This window comes from Myotis nattereri, assembly GCF_964212035.1.
Source record: "Myotis nattereri genome assembly, chromosome: 3".
Taxonomy (NCBI): Eukaryota; Metazoa; Chordata; class Mammalia; order Chiroptera; family Vespertilionidae; genus Myotis; species Myotis nattereri.
The window spans coordinates 54,542,022-54,555,694 of record NC_138077.1 but is presented as its reverse complement, the minus strand read 5'-3'; the positions used below and the strand labels follow the sequence as shown (position 1 = coordinate 54,555,694).

General features: G+C 39.9%; 1 protein-coding gene across 2 annotated transcripts in view; it reads left to right on the top strand.

Moving 5' to 3' along the window:
* Nucleotides 1-11,862: 11,862 nt before the first annotated feature.
* RUBCN (rubicon autophagy regulator) overlaps nucleotides 11,863-13,673 on the top strand; it is a 52,673-nt gene continuing 50,862 nt past the window's right edge. For both annotated transcript variants that reach the window (XM_081085704.1, XM_081085703.1), the window contains exon 1: nucleotides 11,863-12,116. In XM_081085704.1, the coding sequence (XP_080941830.1) occupies nucleotides 12,037-12,116 (80 nt within the window). In that variant the 5' untranslated portion in view covers nucleotides 11,863-12,036. The remainder of the gene's footprint in view (nucleotides 12,117-13,673) is intronic.

The following is a 13,673-nucleotide window of genomic DNA, read 5'->3' as shown; positions in this document are numbered from 1 at the left end:
AAAGAACCAGTGACCTAAACCACAGTAGTTAATTTGCCCCCCCTCTAAAAATATAACCATAGAAAAAGAGTGTATCAAGTGAGGACACACCAATGAAGTAGTATAAGAAACTTTAAAGGTAGAGGAAGGTTTAGACTCGAAAGGACCTAAGAACAACATTCTGAATGTCAAGGAGAATAATAGATATGCTCTTAGCACAATGTGCTTGATTTTATTTCTTTTCCAACAGCTAAGAACCAGAAAACTGAGTTATAGAGCTAAAAGTAGGAGGGAGACCTAGGTTTTATTGAGTTGTATTTTTTTTCACTCACTTTAGTCATGTAATCACTGTGTGAACTTGTAAGAGTGTTTGGGCCTCACACTCACCTTCAAAACAAGGAAGTAGTTGTACTAAATATAGGGTGTCCCCAAAAATGTATACACACACTGAATAATGATGAAGGCAGTGTTTATTAAAATAGACTTCATTTTCAAAATTGAACTATCAGCTGTTAAAGTATGTATACATTTTTTGGGACACCCTGCATATGTTATACTTAATTATTAGTAAGATTCCTTACAATTGTAAAATCTAAGCACAAGACATTTTTATCCACACTATCCTTCTCTCACTAGAAATAACTGATACAGTCTCTGCTTATTTGTGTTTACAGGGAGGAATCTTAGATTAAGTTCTTAATTTTATGGAAGAAAATTAATGCATTTAGAGTTTGGATGAATTTTTCTACTTCATATATTTATAAAATAGATAATAAAACTCCCAAAGTATATATAAATCCTTCCCACCACCAGTATATAAAAGTTTCCTTTTATTCTGGTCTTCTCCCCCAAACTGAGCTCCATCCCAAATCTCCTTATCTCTGAAAAGAACACGCCCCAATATTTCATGAACAAACCTAGCTATTGTGTTTCAGACTTTCAGATTTTTCCAAGGGCCAAGGGTTTCAGAGTCTTAGAGTAATCACCCAGATTCCCTAGGGAAAAACAAGAAAAAAAAGAGAGACATTCAAGGTCAGTCACAAAATAGCAACCTGAGACACATACAGCAATAGTAAAGAGGGAGTCAAGCCAAGAAATCAGGACTGGTGCTAGTCCAAGAAGTTCATCAGCCAGCTTCAAGGGTTGAAGTACAAGGTCAACTCTGCCATTTTCTGGAGTATGAGAGGCAACTATTCATTTAATGATCTATTCATTGAGCACCAGGCATTGTAATAGGCCCTGGGGATAAAATGGTGAGCAAGGTGGATGCAGACCCTATCTCCACACAGCTTGCAGAGCAAAAATAATCTCTGAGCACCTACTGTGAATGAGGCATTGTGCTGGACACTAAACATGCGTCCTTTGTGTAGAGTGCAGCAGTTTGGCAGCTTCGCGCAAGTGAAAATAAACAGAAGTCAAGCAGCTGCCCTCCTCAGAGGTTTGAGTTTGTCCACTGCACATAAGACAATACTAGGATTGCCAGATAAAATTCAAGACCAGTTAAATTTAAATTTCAGATAAACAATGAACCATTATTTAGTAATATAAGTTTGTTCCAGATTTCAGATAAATAAACATCTTTTTTTTTTTTTTACTATGTTGCATGCAATATTTAGGATAATTTATACTAAATGATTATTCATTGTTTATCTGAAATTCAAATTTGACTGGGAGTGGTATATTTTTATTTGCTAAATCTGGGAACCTTAACGTTATACTTTTTGATTAATATGTTCTGGATTTCTTTTCACAAGAAATCTACATTATCTTCAAAGGTAAGCACAAGTCTTATTATAGAACCCTTAACTATTTTTATTAGTTTGATATGTCTTTTAAACTCCCCTTTTTTCAGCTTTGTTGTTATAATTAATGGACAATAAAATACATTTTTAAAGTGTGCAGTTTATACAGATGTACAGTGTACATACTTGTGAAAATACTACCATAATCAGCATAATATATAAATCCATCATCCCCAAAAGTTTTCTAGTGCTTCTTTGTAATCCTTAGCCCCAATCACTACCTAAGCAACCACTGATATATTTTCTGTCACTATAGATTAATTTGAATTTTCTAGAATTTTCTCTTTGTTTGTTTGTTTTTCCCATTGATTTCTAGAGAAAGTGGAAAAGAGTTAGGAGGGGGAGAGAGAGACAGAAACATGGACATGAGAGAGACACATCAATTGGTTGTGTCCCGCACACCTCCCCAGCAAGGCCAGGGGAACCTGCAACTAAGGTATGTGTCCTTGACAGAGAATTAATCCCACAACCCTTCTGTCCGAGGGCCGACACTTTAACCAAGCAAAACAGGCCAGGGCCTCTTTTTTTTTTTTAATATATTTTTATTAATTTCAGAGAGGAGGGGGGTGATAGAAACATCAACGATGAGAGAGGATCACTGATCATGCCCCCTACTGGGGATCGAGCCAGAAACCCAGGCAATATGCCCTTGACCAGAATCAAACCCAAGACCCTCCAGTCCGCAGGCTGATGCTCCATCCACTGAGCCAAACCAGCCAGGGCCAGGGCATCTTGATAGATAGATAGATAGATAGATAGATAGATAGATAGATAGATAGATAGAGATTTGTTGTTCCACTCATTTATGCAGTCATTGTTTGCTTCTTGTATGTGCCCTGACTGGAGATTGAACCTGCAACCTTGGCATATCAGAATGACACTCTAACCCAGTGGTCGGCAAACTGATTAGTCAACAGAGCCAAATATCAACAGTACAACGATTGAAATTTCTTTTGAGAGCCAAATATTTTTAAATTTAAACTATATAGGTAGGTACATTGTTATTAACTTAATTAGGGTACTCCTAAGCTGGCCTTTGTTTAAAACGTCCTCAATCTGATTGAGGTACAGTTCACTGAGGTCGACCCCTTCCAACTCTCCCATCCACACTCGTCTTGTATACTTGCTTCGCTTATCTCCTTTCTCAATCCTCAACTCTACATCTTCTTTCACTCCACAACGTTCCGTGCACGTGCGTGCCTGCACGTGGTATTTTGTGGAAGAGCCACACTCAAGGGGCCAAAGAGCCGCATGTGGCTCATGAGCCGAGGTTTGCCAACCACTGCTCTAACCAAATGAGTCACCTGGCCAGGGCCTATACTCTTTTTTATCTGGATTATTTCACTCAGCATAATTGTTTCAATCTGTATGCCTTGTATTCTTTTTCTTGCCTTATTGCACTGACTGGGGATTCTAGTACCATGTTTAACAGGAATGATGAAAGTGGACATTATTTAACTGGGAGTCTTAAATTTTTATTAGCTAAATTTTTATTTGTCTCATTCCCAATCCCAGAGGGAAAGCATTCAGTCTTTCGCCAATATGTATGATGTTAGATTTTTTGTAGATGCCCTTTAATAGGTTCAAGAGGTTTCTTTTCTACTCCTGGTGTGCTGACAATTGTAATCATGAGTGAACGTTGAATTTTATCTAATGCTCTTTCTGCATCTATTGAGATGACCAAATGGGTTTTCTTTTTAAATTTATAAATATGGTGAATTACATTGACTGATTTTTTAACTGTTGAATCACTTTGCATTTCTATGATAAAACTACTTAGTCATGGTATGTTATCCTTTTTATATATTGTTGGATTTGATTTGGTAGTATTTGGTCAAGGATATTGTTTCTTTTTTATGAGTGATCTTGGTGTGTAATTTCTTCTTCTTGTAGTGTCTTTGTCTGATTTTTGTATCAACTTCTTTGTATTTCAGAAGAGGATTTTTAGTCCTAGCCAGTTTGGCTGAGTGGATAGAGCATTGGCCTGAAGACCTAAGGGTCCGGGTTTGATTCCTGTCAGGGGCATGTACCTCAGTTGCAGGCTCCTCCCCGGCCAGGGCCCTGGGTTTCTCTCAAAAAAAAAAAAAAAAAAAGGAAAAATATCCTTGGGTGAAGATTAAAATAATAATAATAATAATAATAATAATAATAAAGAGGATTTTTATAATTCATATGTTGTTATAATTTCTATTATATTGATATAAGGGAGGTGAGTATAATTGCATTATATGTAGGTATAATATGTATTATAGTTAGGTATAACTATTATTATTATTTTTTTTTAAAATATATTTTATTGCCAAAACCGGTTTGGCTCAGTGGATAGAGCATCGGCCTGCGGACTGAAGGGTCCCGGGTTCTATTCCGGTCAAGGGCATGTACCTGGGTTGCGGGCACATCCCCAGTAGGGGGTGTGCAGGAGGCAGCTGATCGATGTTTCTAACTCTCTATCTCTCTCCCTTCCTCTCTGTAAAAAAAAAAAAAAATCAATAAAATATATTAAAAAAAATATATATATATTTTATTGATTTTTTACATAGAGGAAGGGAAAGGGATAGAGAGTTAAAAACATCGATGAGAGAGAAACATCGATGAGAGAGAAACATCAATCAGCTGCCTCCTGCACAATCCCCACCAGGGACGTGCCTGCAACCAAGGTACATGCCCCTGACCAGAATCGAACCTGGGACCCTTGAGTCCGCAGGCCGACGCTCTATCCACTGAGCCAAACCGGTCAGGGCTAACTATTATTGTTATACTTAACTCCCTTAAGCTACTTGTATGTACATTACAGTTTTTCTTTTCTGCTCAACTTTTCTGATTCTACCCCTTTTATCATTGTTTTCAGATGCAGTAGTTTTTTTTTTGCCAGTTTGCTAGGACTTTCTTTTTTTTTTAATATACTTTACTGATTTTTTACAGAGAGGAAGGGAGAGGGATAGTTAGAAACATCGATGAGAGAGAAACATTGATCAGCTGCCTCCTGCACACTCCCCACGGGGGATGTGCCTGCAACCAAGGTACATGACCTTGACCGGAATCGAACCCGGGACCCTTGCGTACATAGGCCGGTGCTCTATCCACTGAGCCAAACCGGTTAGGACTGCTAGAACTTTCTGTTCCTCATTTGTGTTGCCCTTTCTTTGTTCTAAGTTTTTCTAGTTGTTCTACTCTTCCTTTTAATCTAAGGATTCTTTCATTCATTTATTCAAACAGAGTTTGATTTCCTAGTGCGAGTAAGACACTGTGCTACAATACTGTGATACAGCAGAGAACGTGACAGGCAGGGTGCAGGCATTGCTGGTCTCCACGTCCATGACTATCGTCAGCTTTTCTCTGACTAGGGGAACTGCTCTGGGTAGACAGGGGAACTCGAAGGGGAATTCTTCCTGGACCCAGGGGTTGGACCTCTAGTTCACTCCTTATTAGGCTTTATCTTCTCTGGGCAGGGCAGGAGTTCTGTCTACCAAGGGTTGTAGGGCAATTCACTGAAGGACCAATTGTGGAATTTTCTGAAGCTACACAAATTACATAAATCACAATTTCTGCCTATATACCTAAATCTGTTCCTTTTAAAAATATATTCTCAATTTGTGCTAAGTAGGTTGGTATCTAGGAAGGTCTGGAGAGCCAGGGTCATGGGGCCATTAGGCATTTATCCTTCTCTCTTTGCCCCTTGACCTCCCTGCTCTGGTATGAAGAGCCCAGGTTGGACTAACTCTCATCTCTCCCTTTCCCGCAGTAAAGGATCCCTTCTCCTGGCCCATTTTTATCCAGATAGAGTTGTAGGGACTGGGACAGAGACACATCGAACATTCTTCAAGTGTGTTAAGGATTTGATCAGTCCAGAAATAAGATTTTAAAAATTCCACATTGACTTTCTGAATTCTGGAGTTAATATGTATTGCCTATGGCTGGCAAGGAACTTTACTATGTAATTGAATAAATGAACCCAGTACTAACTGCATCAAGGGGGTAGAGAAGTTGCTGTAAAGATAAAATAGAAACCAGTCAATTAAAACTTGGCAAAATTCTTCAAAAGTCTTTTTAAAAAATTTTTGAAATTGATTTTAGAGAGAGGGAGGGAGGGAGGAAGGGAAAGAGGGAGGGAGGGGGGAAGGAGTGAGGGAAGGGGGGGGAGAGAGAGAGAGAGAGAGAGAGAGAGAGAGAGAGAGACATAGATTTGCTGTTCCACTTATTTATGCATTTATTGGTCAATTATTATATGTGTCCTGACCTGGGATCAAACTCACAACCCAACCTTGGTATATCGGATGACTTGCCAATCAACTGAGCTACCTGACCAGGGCCTTTAAAAGCTTTTTAAAACCAATTCATCCAATATGAATTGCTATAAGCTTTGTTAAAACAAAGAAAAAAAGGAATTTCAGTAAATCAGTAAATTTGGTAAAGTCAGTGAATTGATCATTTGGCAAAATTGACTGAAGATTTCTTTTTTTTTTAAAGAGTTGAGTGCTCTATTTGTTTTATTCTTTACCTGAGGATATGTTTATTGATTTGAAAGAGAGAGTGAGATGGAGAGAGAGAGAGAGAGAGAGAGAGAGAGAGAGAGAGAGAGAGATCGGTTGCCTCCCATACATGCTCTGACTGGGGTTCAAACCCACAACCTAGATACATGCTCTGACTGGGAATCAAACCCAAAACCATTTGGTGTACGGGATGACACTACAGCCAACTGAGCCACCTGGCCAGAGCAGATACGTGCCTATTTTTAAAAAGCCTTTTCAAGTCTAAAGAGAAGTGGTAACAATAGTGCAATGCTCATATATCCTTCACTAAGATTCACCAATTATTAGTTTTGCCACATTTGCTTTATCTACATATAGATAGCTAGCTATAATTAATACTATTTGTTGTTGGATAATCTGAGAGTAAGTTGTAGACATCATGACTCTATAGAATATATCTCTAAGGATATTCGTTTACATAACCATGCTAAAATGATGAAATTTAGGAAATTTAACATTGATGCAATTCTATTTTCTAATGTATATAATTCATATCAAAATTTTGCCAATTACCCTAATAAATAAATTATTATCTTTTATAGCAATAGCAATATTTTTTTTCCAATATAGGATCCAATCCAGGTTCACATGTTGCATTTCTTTGTCCAGCCTCTTTTGTCTCATTTAATCTGGAAAAGTTTGTCTGCCTTTCTTTTATGGAATTTACATTTTTGAACATTGGAGGCAGTTGTTGCATAGATTGTCCCTCAATTTGGTTTTGTCTTATTGCCACCCTGTGATTAGATTTGTCAAGGATAAGTAATGGGGTGTCCTTGTCAGTATTTAACATCAGGAGGCACATGGTATCTTTTTGTCTTCTTGGTGGTCCTAACTTTAATCACTTGGTTAAGGTGATGTTCACCAGATTTCTCCATTGTAAAGGTACCCCTTTTTCCCATTTATAAGTAATCTGTAGAAATATAGTTTGAGACTGTGTAAATAGCAGATTTCACTAATGGCTTTAGCAACTATTGATAATTCTCGCCTGAATCAATTATTACTATCGTGGCTATAAAATAATGCTTGTCTAACTCGATCATTCCTCTACTTTCATACCTGACATTCAACTGTATAAAAAAATAAAAAAAAAAAGATTTCCAAACAACAAAAAAAAAAGATTTCCCTTCCCCCATTTCTTTTTTCTATGTATTTATTTTATTTGCACACTTATTTATATATACATCTAAGTTTCCGTAATGGTTCTCTCTTATCATTGATGTTTCTGTCTCTCTTCCTCTCCTTTCCTCTCTGAAATCAATATATTTTTTTAAAAAGAAATAGTCTTCTTGACTATATCAACAAATATCAATTATAGTCCTGAATATTTTTTTTATTATATTCACTAAAATTATTCTTAGCAGCATAATTCATACTCATTTTGCATTCAAAAATTATCTTCTGCCAAAACCGGTTTGGCTCAGTGGATAGAGCGTCGGCCTGAGGACTGAAAGGTCCCAGGTTCGATTCCGGTCAAGGGCATGTACCTGGGTTGCGGGCACATCCCCAGTGGGAGATGTGCAGGAGGCAGCTGATTGATGTTTCTCTCTCATCGATGTTTCTAACTTTCTATCTCTCTCCCTTCCTCTCTGTGAAAAATCAATAAAATATATTTTAAAAAAAAATTATCTTCTGAAAAGCAAAGGGGTGAAGAGTGTAAGGGTTGTACATGTGCTTGAGAAAAATGTAGCTTTATGTATGTATCATGAATGAACTCATTTTGATGCTCTAATTGTCTTTTACTTGACCAGTGAGAGACATCCCTTAGCTTTTAAAATTTGATTCCTGTCAGGGGCATGTACCAGTTTATGTGCTAGAAGAATATTTTCCAAAATGCTGCTAAGAATAATTTTAGTGAATATAATAAAAAAGTATTCAGGACTATAATTGATATTTGTTGATATATTCAAGAAGATTATTTCTTTTTTAAAAAAATATATTTTTATTGATTTCAGAGAGGAAGGAAGAGGGAGAGAGACAGAAACATCAGTGATGAGAGAGAGAACCACTGACTGGCTGCCTCCTGCACACTCCCCACTGGGGACCGAGCCCTTGATCCCGGCATGTGCCCTTGACCAGAATCGAACCCAGGATCCTTCAGTTCGCAGGCTGACTATCTACTGAGCAAAGCCAGCTAGGGCATGAAGACTACTTCTTCAAACCAAGTTTATGTCAAATAGGTAAATGTAATGAGCCTTTAAAATTTGTTATTTAAGCCCTGACCGGTTTGGCTCAGTGGATAGAGCGTCGGCCTGCGGACTGAGGGGTCCCAGGTTCGATTCCAGTCAAGGGCATGTACCTTGGTTGCGGGCACATCCCCAGCGGAGGGTGTGCAGGAGGCAGCTGATCGATGTTTCTAACTCTCTATCCCTCTCCTTTCCTCTCTGTAAAAAAATCAATAAAATATATTTTAAAAAAATTTGTTATTTAAATAACTGATTCTCTAGTGAAATTGGCTTTCTGCCCCTGGTCTTTTTTCTTTCTTTCTTTTCTTTCTCTTTTTGGCCTAAAAAAAAAAAAAAAAGGCTTCTTTAACTTGATTTTTAGAGAAAGGAAGGGAGAGGGATAGAGAGATAGAAACATCAATGATAAGAGAGGAACATCATTGGCCGGCTGCCTCCTGCACTGCCCCTATTGGGGATGGAACCTGCAACCCGAGCATGTACCCAGACCAATAATTGAACCTGTGTCAATTCCTGGGTCGACTCTCAACTGCTGAGCCACATTGGCCAGTGGTTCTTTAGGACCTACTACTGTTTACATAAAAATAGCATCCTGGGGATCATGACAACAAAGTTGATCAAGATCAAATAAACTTCAGGCTTTTGACTTTTAAAATATCAATCCATAAAACATTGCTAAGTAAGGCCATTTCATTTATTGAATCCTGATGCTAGATATTTTTGCATATTTGACAGTTTTTTTTCATTTGGACCCCAGATGCACAAAATTGGGTTAATCATAATCCTGGGTTCCTGACATACCCATCATTTTCCATGCATGGCCAATTTTCACATGGTTAGTTAGTTATTTTAAATTACATTATAATTAGTTATGACTTAATAACTAATTAGTTCTTTTCTTACTGATTTTAGAGAGAGGAAGGAAGAGATAGACAGAGAAACATCAATGAGAGAAATATCATTGGTTGCTTCCCTTATGTGCTCTGACCCGGGATGGAAACTGAAACCTGGGCATATGTCCTAACTGGAAATTGAACCCACCACTGTTGGGGTCCAGCCCCAGCAGGTCCAGGGGTTCCCAAAGGTGTGGACAGAGTCGGCGAAGAAGGAATGACACGGAGGCAGTGTTCAGGTGATCATCATAGCCAGGTTCCTCTTGCCAGGTTCTAGCCAGGATCTCCAGCCAGGTTCTGTGTTTTATTGTCTTGTTACATCTGTATTTATACCAGTTGATTTTAATCCTATCAATTTCTATTCCAAAGGAGTAAAGATTATGTAGCTTAAGGGTGATTGTTCATAGTTAAAGTGATTAACTACCCACTTGGCACTTAGTTAAGGGGTTTTATTCCCTCCCTAACTTCAGGGGAAAATCCCTACCTGGGGAAACAACCTTTCTCAGAGAGGTGACCTTGGTTAAAACACATAGCGCCAAGGTGAGCAAACATATTAAGAACAGTATGCCATATACTCCAGGTCCCTTGAAACATATGCTATGCAGATGTTTCTTCCCTGTAGCGGCTGTGTCAAGGAGTAAGGATGGACTGGCTTCCGGCATACCACCTTTTGGTGTACAGAACGATGGTCCAACTAACTGAGCCACATGGGGCAGAGCACTAATTAGTTATTTAAAAAAACAGTGCACCTAATCCACCATTCAAAACAAAAGCAAGAACAGACAATAACCCTATTACCTCACAATTCCACATATAGGTATGTACTCAAGAGAAACCCTTGTTTATATACAAGTGGAGACATGTAAAAAGATATTCATAGCAGCATTGTTTACAGTAGCAAAAACCTGGAAACAACCCAAATGCCTATCAGTGAAAGACAGGATAAATAAACAGGTGTACTCACACAATGGACTATTAAACAGCAGTCAAAATCAATGAACTATAGTGATTTTATAACAACGTGAATAAATCTGATCAATGTATTAAGGAAAAAAAGCAGGCCACCCAAAATAAATACAGCTTAATACCCTTTGTATAAAGTTAAAACACACAAATTTTAAAAGCAATAATTTTTAGGAATATAGATAGATGCAAAGAAACTATATAAAAAGGGAAACAGTGGAATTATAAACAAGGGATTCAGAATATGGCTCTCTGGGGTGAGGGAAAACAGGGATGTGTTTTGGGGGGGCATTAGACACATGGCTAGTGTAAGTTATTGTCATGTTTTTTTAACTGAGTGCTTTAAAGAAAATACGTGTAAACCCAGATGTGGACATGTGAGGAAAATCCGGTTTTCCAGAACTTTTACTACAATTTTAGTTCTGGAATTTCCAGATGAAGCTGACTAACTTTCATGTAAACATGTTAAGATCATTTGGGATTATACTGTATGGCAAAAAACGAAGTTCATACATTTATAGAAACACAAAGAAGTGAAATCCCGATGACCAAAATGATCCTTTTCTTTAAAAGTATAACTTTTACTAGGAAAATATGAGAAAGTTTGAACAAAGAGTATTTTTTTTATATAAATGGAAGTTGGAAATAATAATTTGCATTAAAAGGCTCTTTCATTTCACTTTTAACACACAAAATATGACCTCAGGTTTGAAAATTCCTAAAAGTCAAACATTATTTCTAATAGAGTAGCTACTTTTTCATGTTAATCTAAATCTCTCCCTACAGAGCAGTGCTATGTTGCTCTCTCCACTTTCTCTTCTTCTGGCTGACTCATATGCGTCCAGAAAAACTGCTCTGACATCATTGCTCCGGGAACCCTTCCCCTAAAGCAGCGGTTCTCAACCTTCCTGATGCCGCGACCCTTTAATACAGTTCCTCATGTTTGGTGACCCCCAATGTCATTGTTACAAATTGAACATAATTAAAGCATAGTGATTAATCACAAAAACAATATGTAATTATGTATGTGTTTTTTGATAGTCTTAGGCGACCCCTGTGAAAGAGTCGTTCGACCCCCAAAGGGGTCGCGACCCACAGGTTGAGAACCGCTGCCCTAAAGCCTTTCCCTCCAGCTCTTTCTTTGTGATCCCAAAGTAACCTGTGCTCTTCTGAGCTTGTGAGCTCTTCATTAAAATGACTTAAGTCCCCCCAAACCACTAACAAGTGTTAAACCAGTGTAGGCTGAAGTGGGGTCAGCCATAATCGGTTTCAGACTAGCGTTATTTCCTCTGAATCCGGTTCCCAAGGATGAAAAGTGACAGCAGCGTGTAAGCGTCCGCGTCCTTAGGGACTCCTGAGACCAGCGTTGGTGGGCGTTTCAGCCTGGTGCACGCCCACAAGCACGCCGTCAGGGTCCGCAGTCCAGCGCGGCTTCGGATTGGATAGAACGGTGCATGCCGGGAGCGGCCGGGCCTTCGCAGTGCTTTCGGGAGTTGTAGTTTTTGGAGCAGGAAGTGGGGGTGGCAGGGTAGAAACCACAGCTGAGGCAGCATTCACTGCTGCTGCGGTCATCCGGGTGTAGTGCATCGCTGTGAGCCTCTCCGCCCTGGGTCCCTTCTCAGTTCCTGGGGGCGCTCCGGGAGCCCAGAGGGGCGAAGCGGCAGGGACGCCTCGCTTCAGAGAGGAGGCGATGTCGCAGCCCGGGATGGGGCCGCAGCGTGCGGGAGTGGAGCTTGGCGACTGCGAGGAGCGCCGGCCGGAGGAGAGCAGGTGGCTGGGAAAGGGCCGGGGCGTCGGGGGACGAATAAATGAGCTGAACCACCGGGAGGCTTGGGAGGGTTCCGAGAGCGTGGGAAGACGTGCCAGGTGCAATAGACATGAGAGTGACTGCTGTGGGCGACTTGTTTGGGAAGACATTCTGAGAGCAGAGTCGGGCAGGGCGTGGGTAGGACGGAGGAGGGAACCGGCTTACGGAGGGCGAGGGAGGGTGGCTAGGCTATATTGAGGCCAGGGTGAGAGGGGTTGCTGCAGAAAAGGTGAATATTGAGGGGCGCCGCAGCAAGATGTGATAGTCCACTCCAGAGTCTATAGATGGGAAGAGGACACGAGGTTGGTGCTCTGACCGAAACTTGCGGTGACAGCAAGCAAGTCGGGCCAATATTGCCAAGGTTGACGTTGTGAACATTTCTGGGAGCAAAGGTTAGGCATTATAAGTGTCCTAGAAAGGAGCTTAGGCAGCGATGAGTGTGAGGAGGAAGGCTGGCCTGTGGATGAAAGCCGGCCATTGTAACCGCAGTCGTGTCGGGTGGGGGCTTGCTAATGAGACTGGAAATTGTGTGTCTGCCCTTTGTCAGTGCTGGATCCCTGTCAGAGAGTGGCAGGACCTCTGTCATTTCCTTCTCATTTTCCAATCCTTCGCTTCTTCCTCACAGCTGCAACTAAGCAACCTCACATTTATCTATATGGAACTATTGTCATCAAGTTCATAGTTTCTAGAAATTAAAGGGTTTAAGATTTTTTTAAACGATTTTATGTATGATTATTTTTAATCCTCACCCGACAACATGTTTATTGATTTTAGAGAGAGAGAAAGGGAGAGAGAGAAACACACACACACATCAATGTGAGAGAGAAACATAGATTGGTTGCCTCTCCTGTGCGTCCCAAGCAGAGACCAAACCTGCAACTTGGGTATGTGCCTGACCAGGGAATCAAACCCTCAACCTTTCAGTGCATGACAATGCTCCAACCAACTGTGCCACACTGGCCAGGGCAAAAACGGATTCAAATGGTGACTTATATAGAGGTGCATCCCATATTTAGGGTTTGCTTCATTAATAACTCTGATCTTAACCTTTTAACAATCAGCAATGGTGGTAGGATAGAGCAAGACTGTGGCTTAAGGGAGTCTTGTTTGACTTTTAAAAACAGTTATGGTGTCAGGGGCAGCTGGGGTGCAAAGACTGGAGGTAGAATATTTGTCTTTGAGAAAATGTTAGTAAGGGAAAATTAGTGAGGTATGTCTGGGTGAAGACCTGGCTGTTTAAGTGCACAGTTAGCCTGTCGCCTGCTGTACCCGCAGGACACTGGGGTTCTTGCCTGAGATCTATGAATGATGTGTTAGTGAAACCGAACATCGTACTTCCCTTTTCCATGTTTCAGTTTCTGCATGTATATATTTGGCTATCTAGTCTTCCTCCAGATGTCTGTGAAATGCTTCATGTAAGAGACCCCATATAAATTCTAAACAAGTCTTAAGGTTATTGTTTATTTTCTTCTGCCAGTTTATGTGCTAGAAGAAAATAAAAACTCAAGTTCAAATTTTCT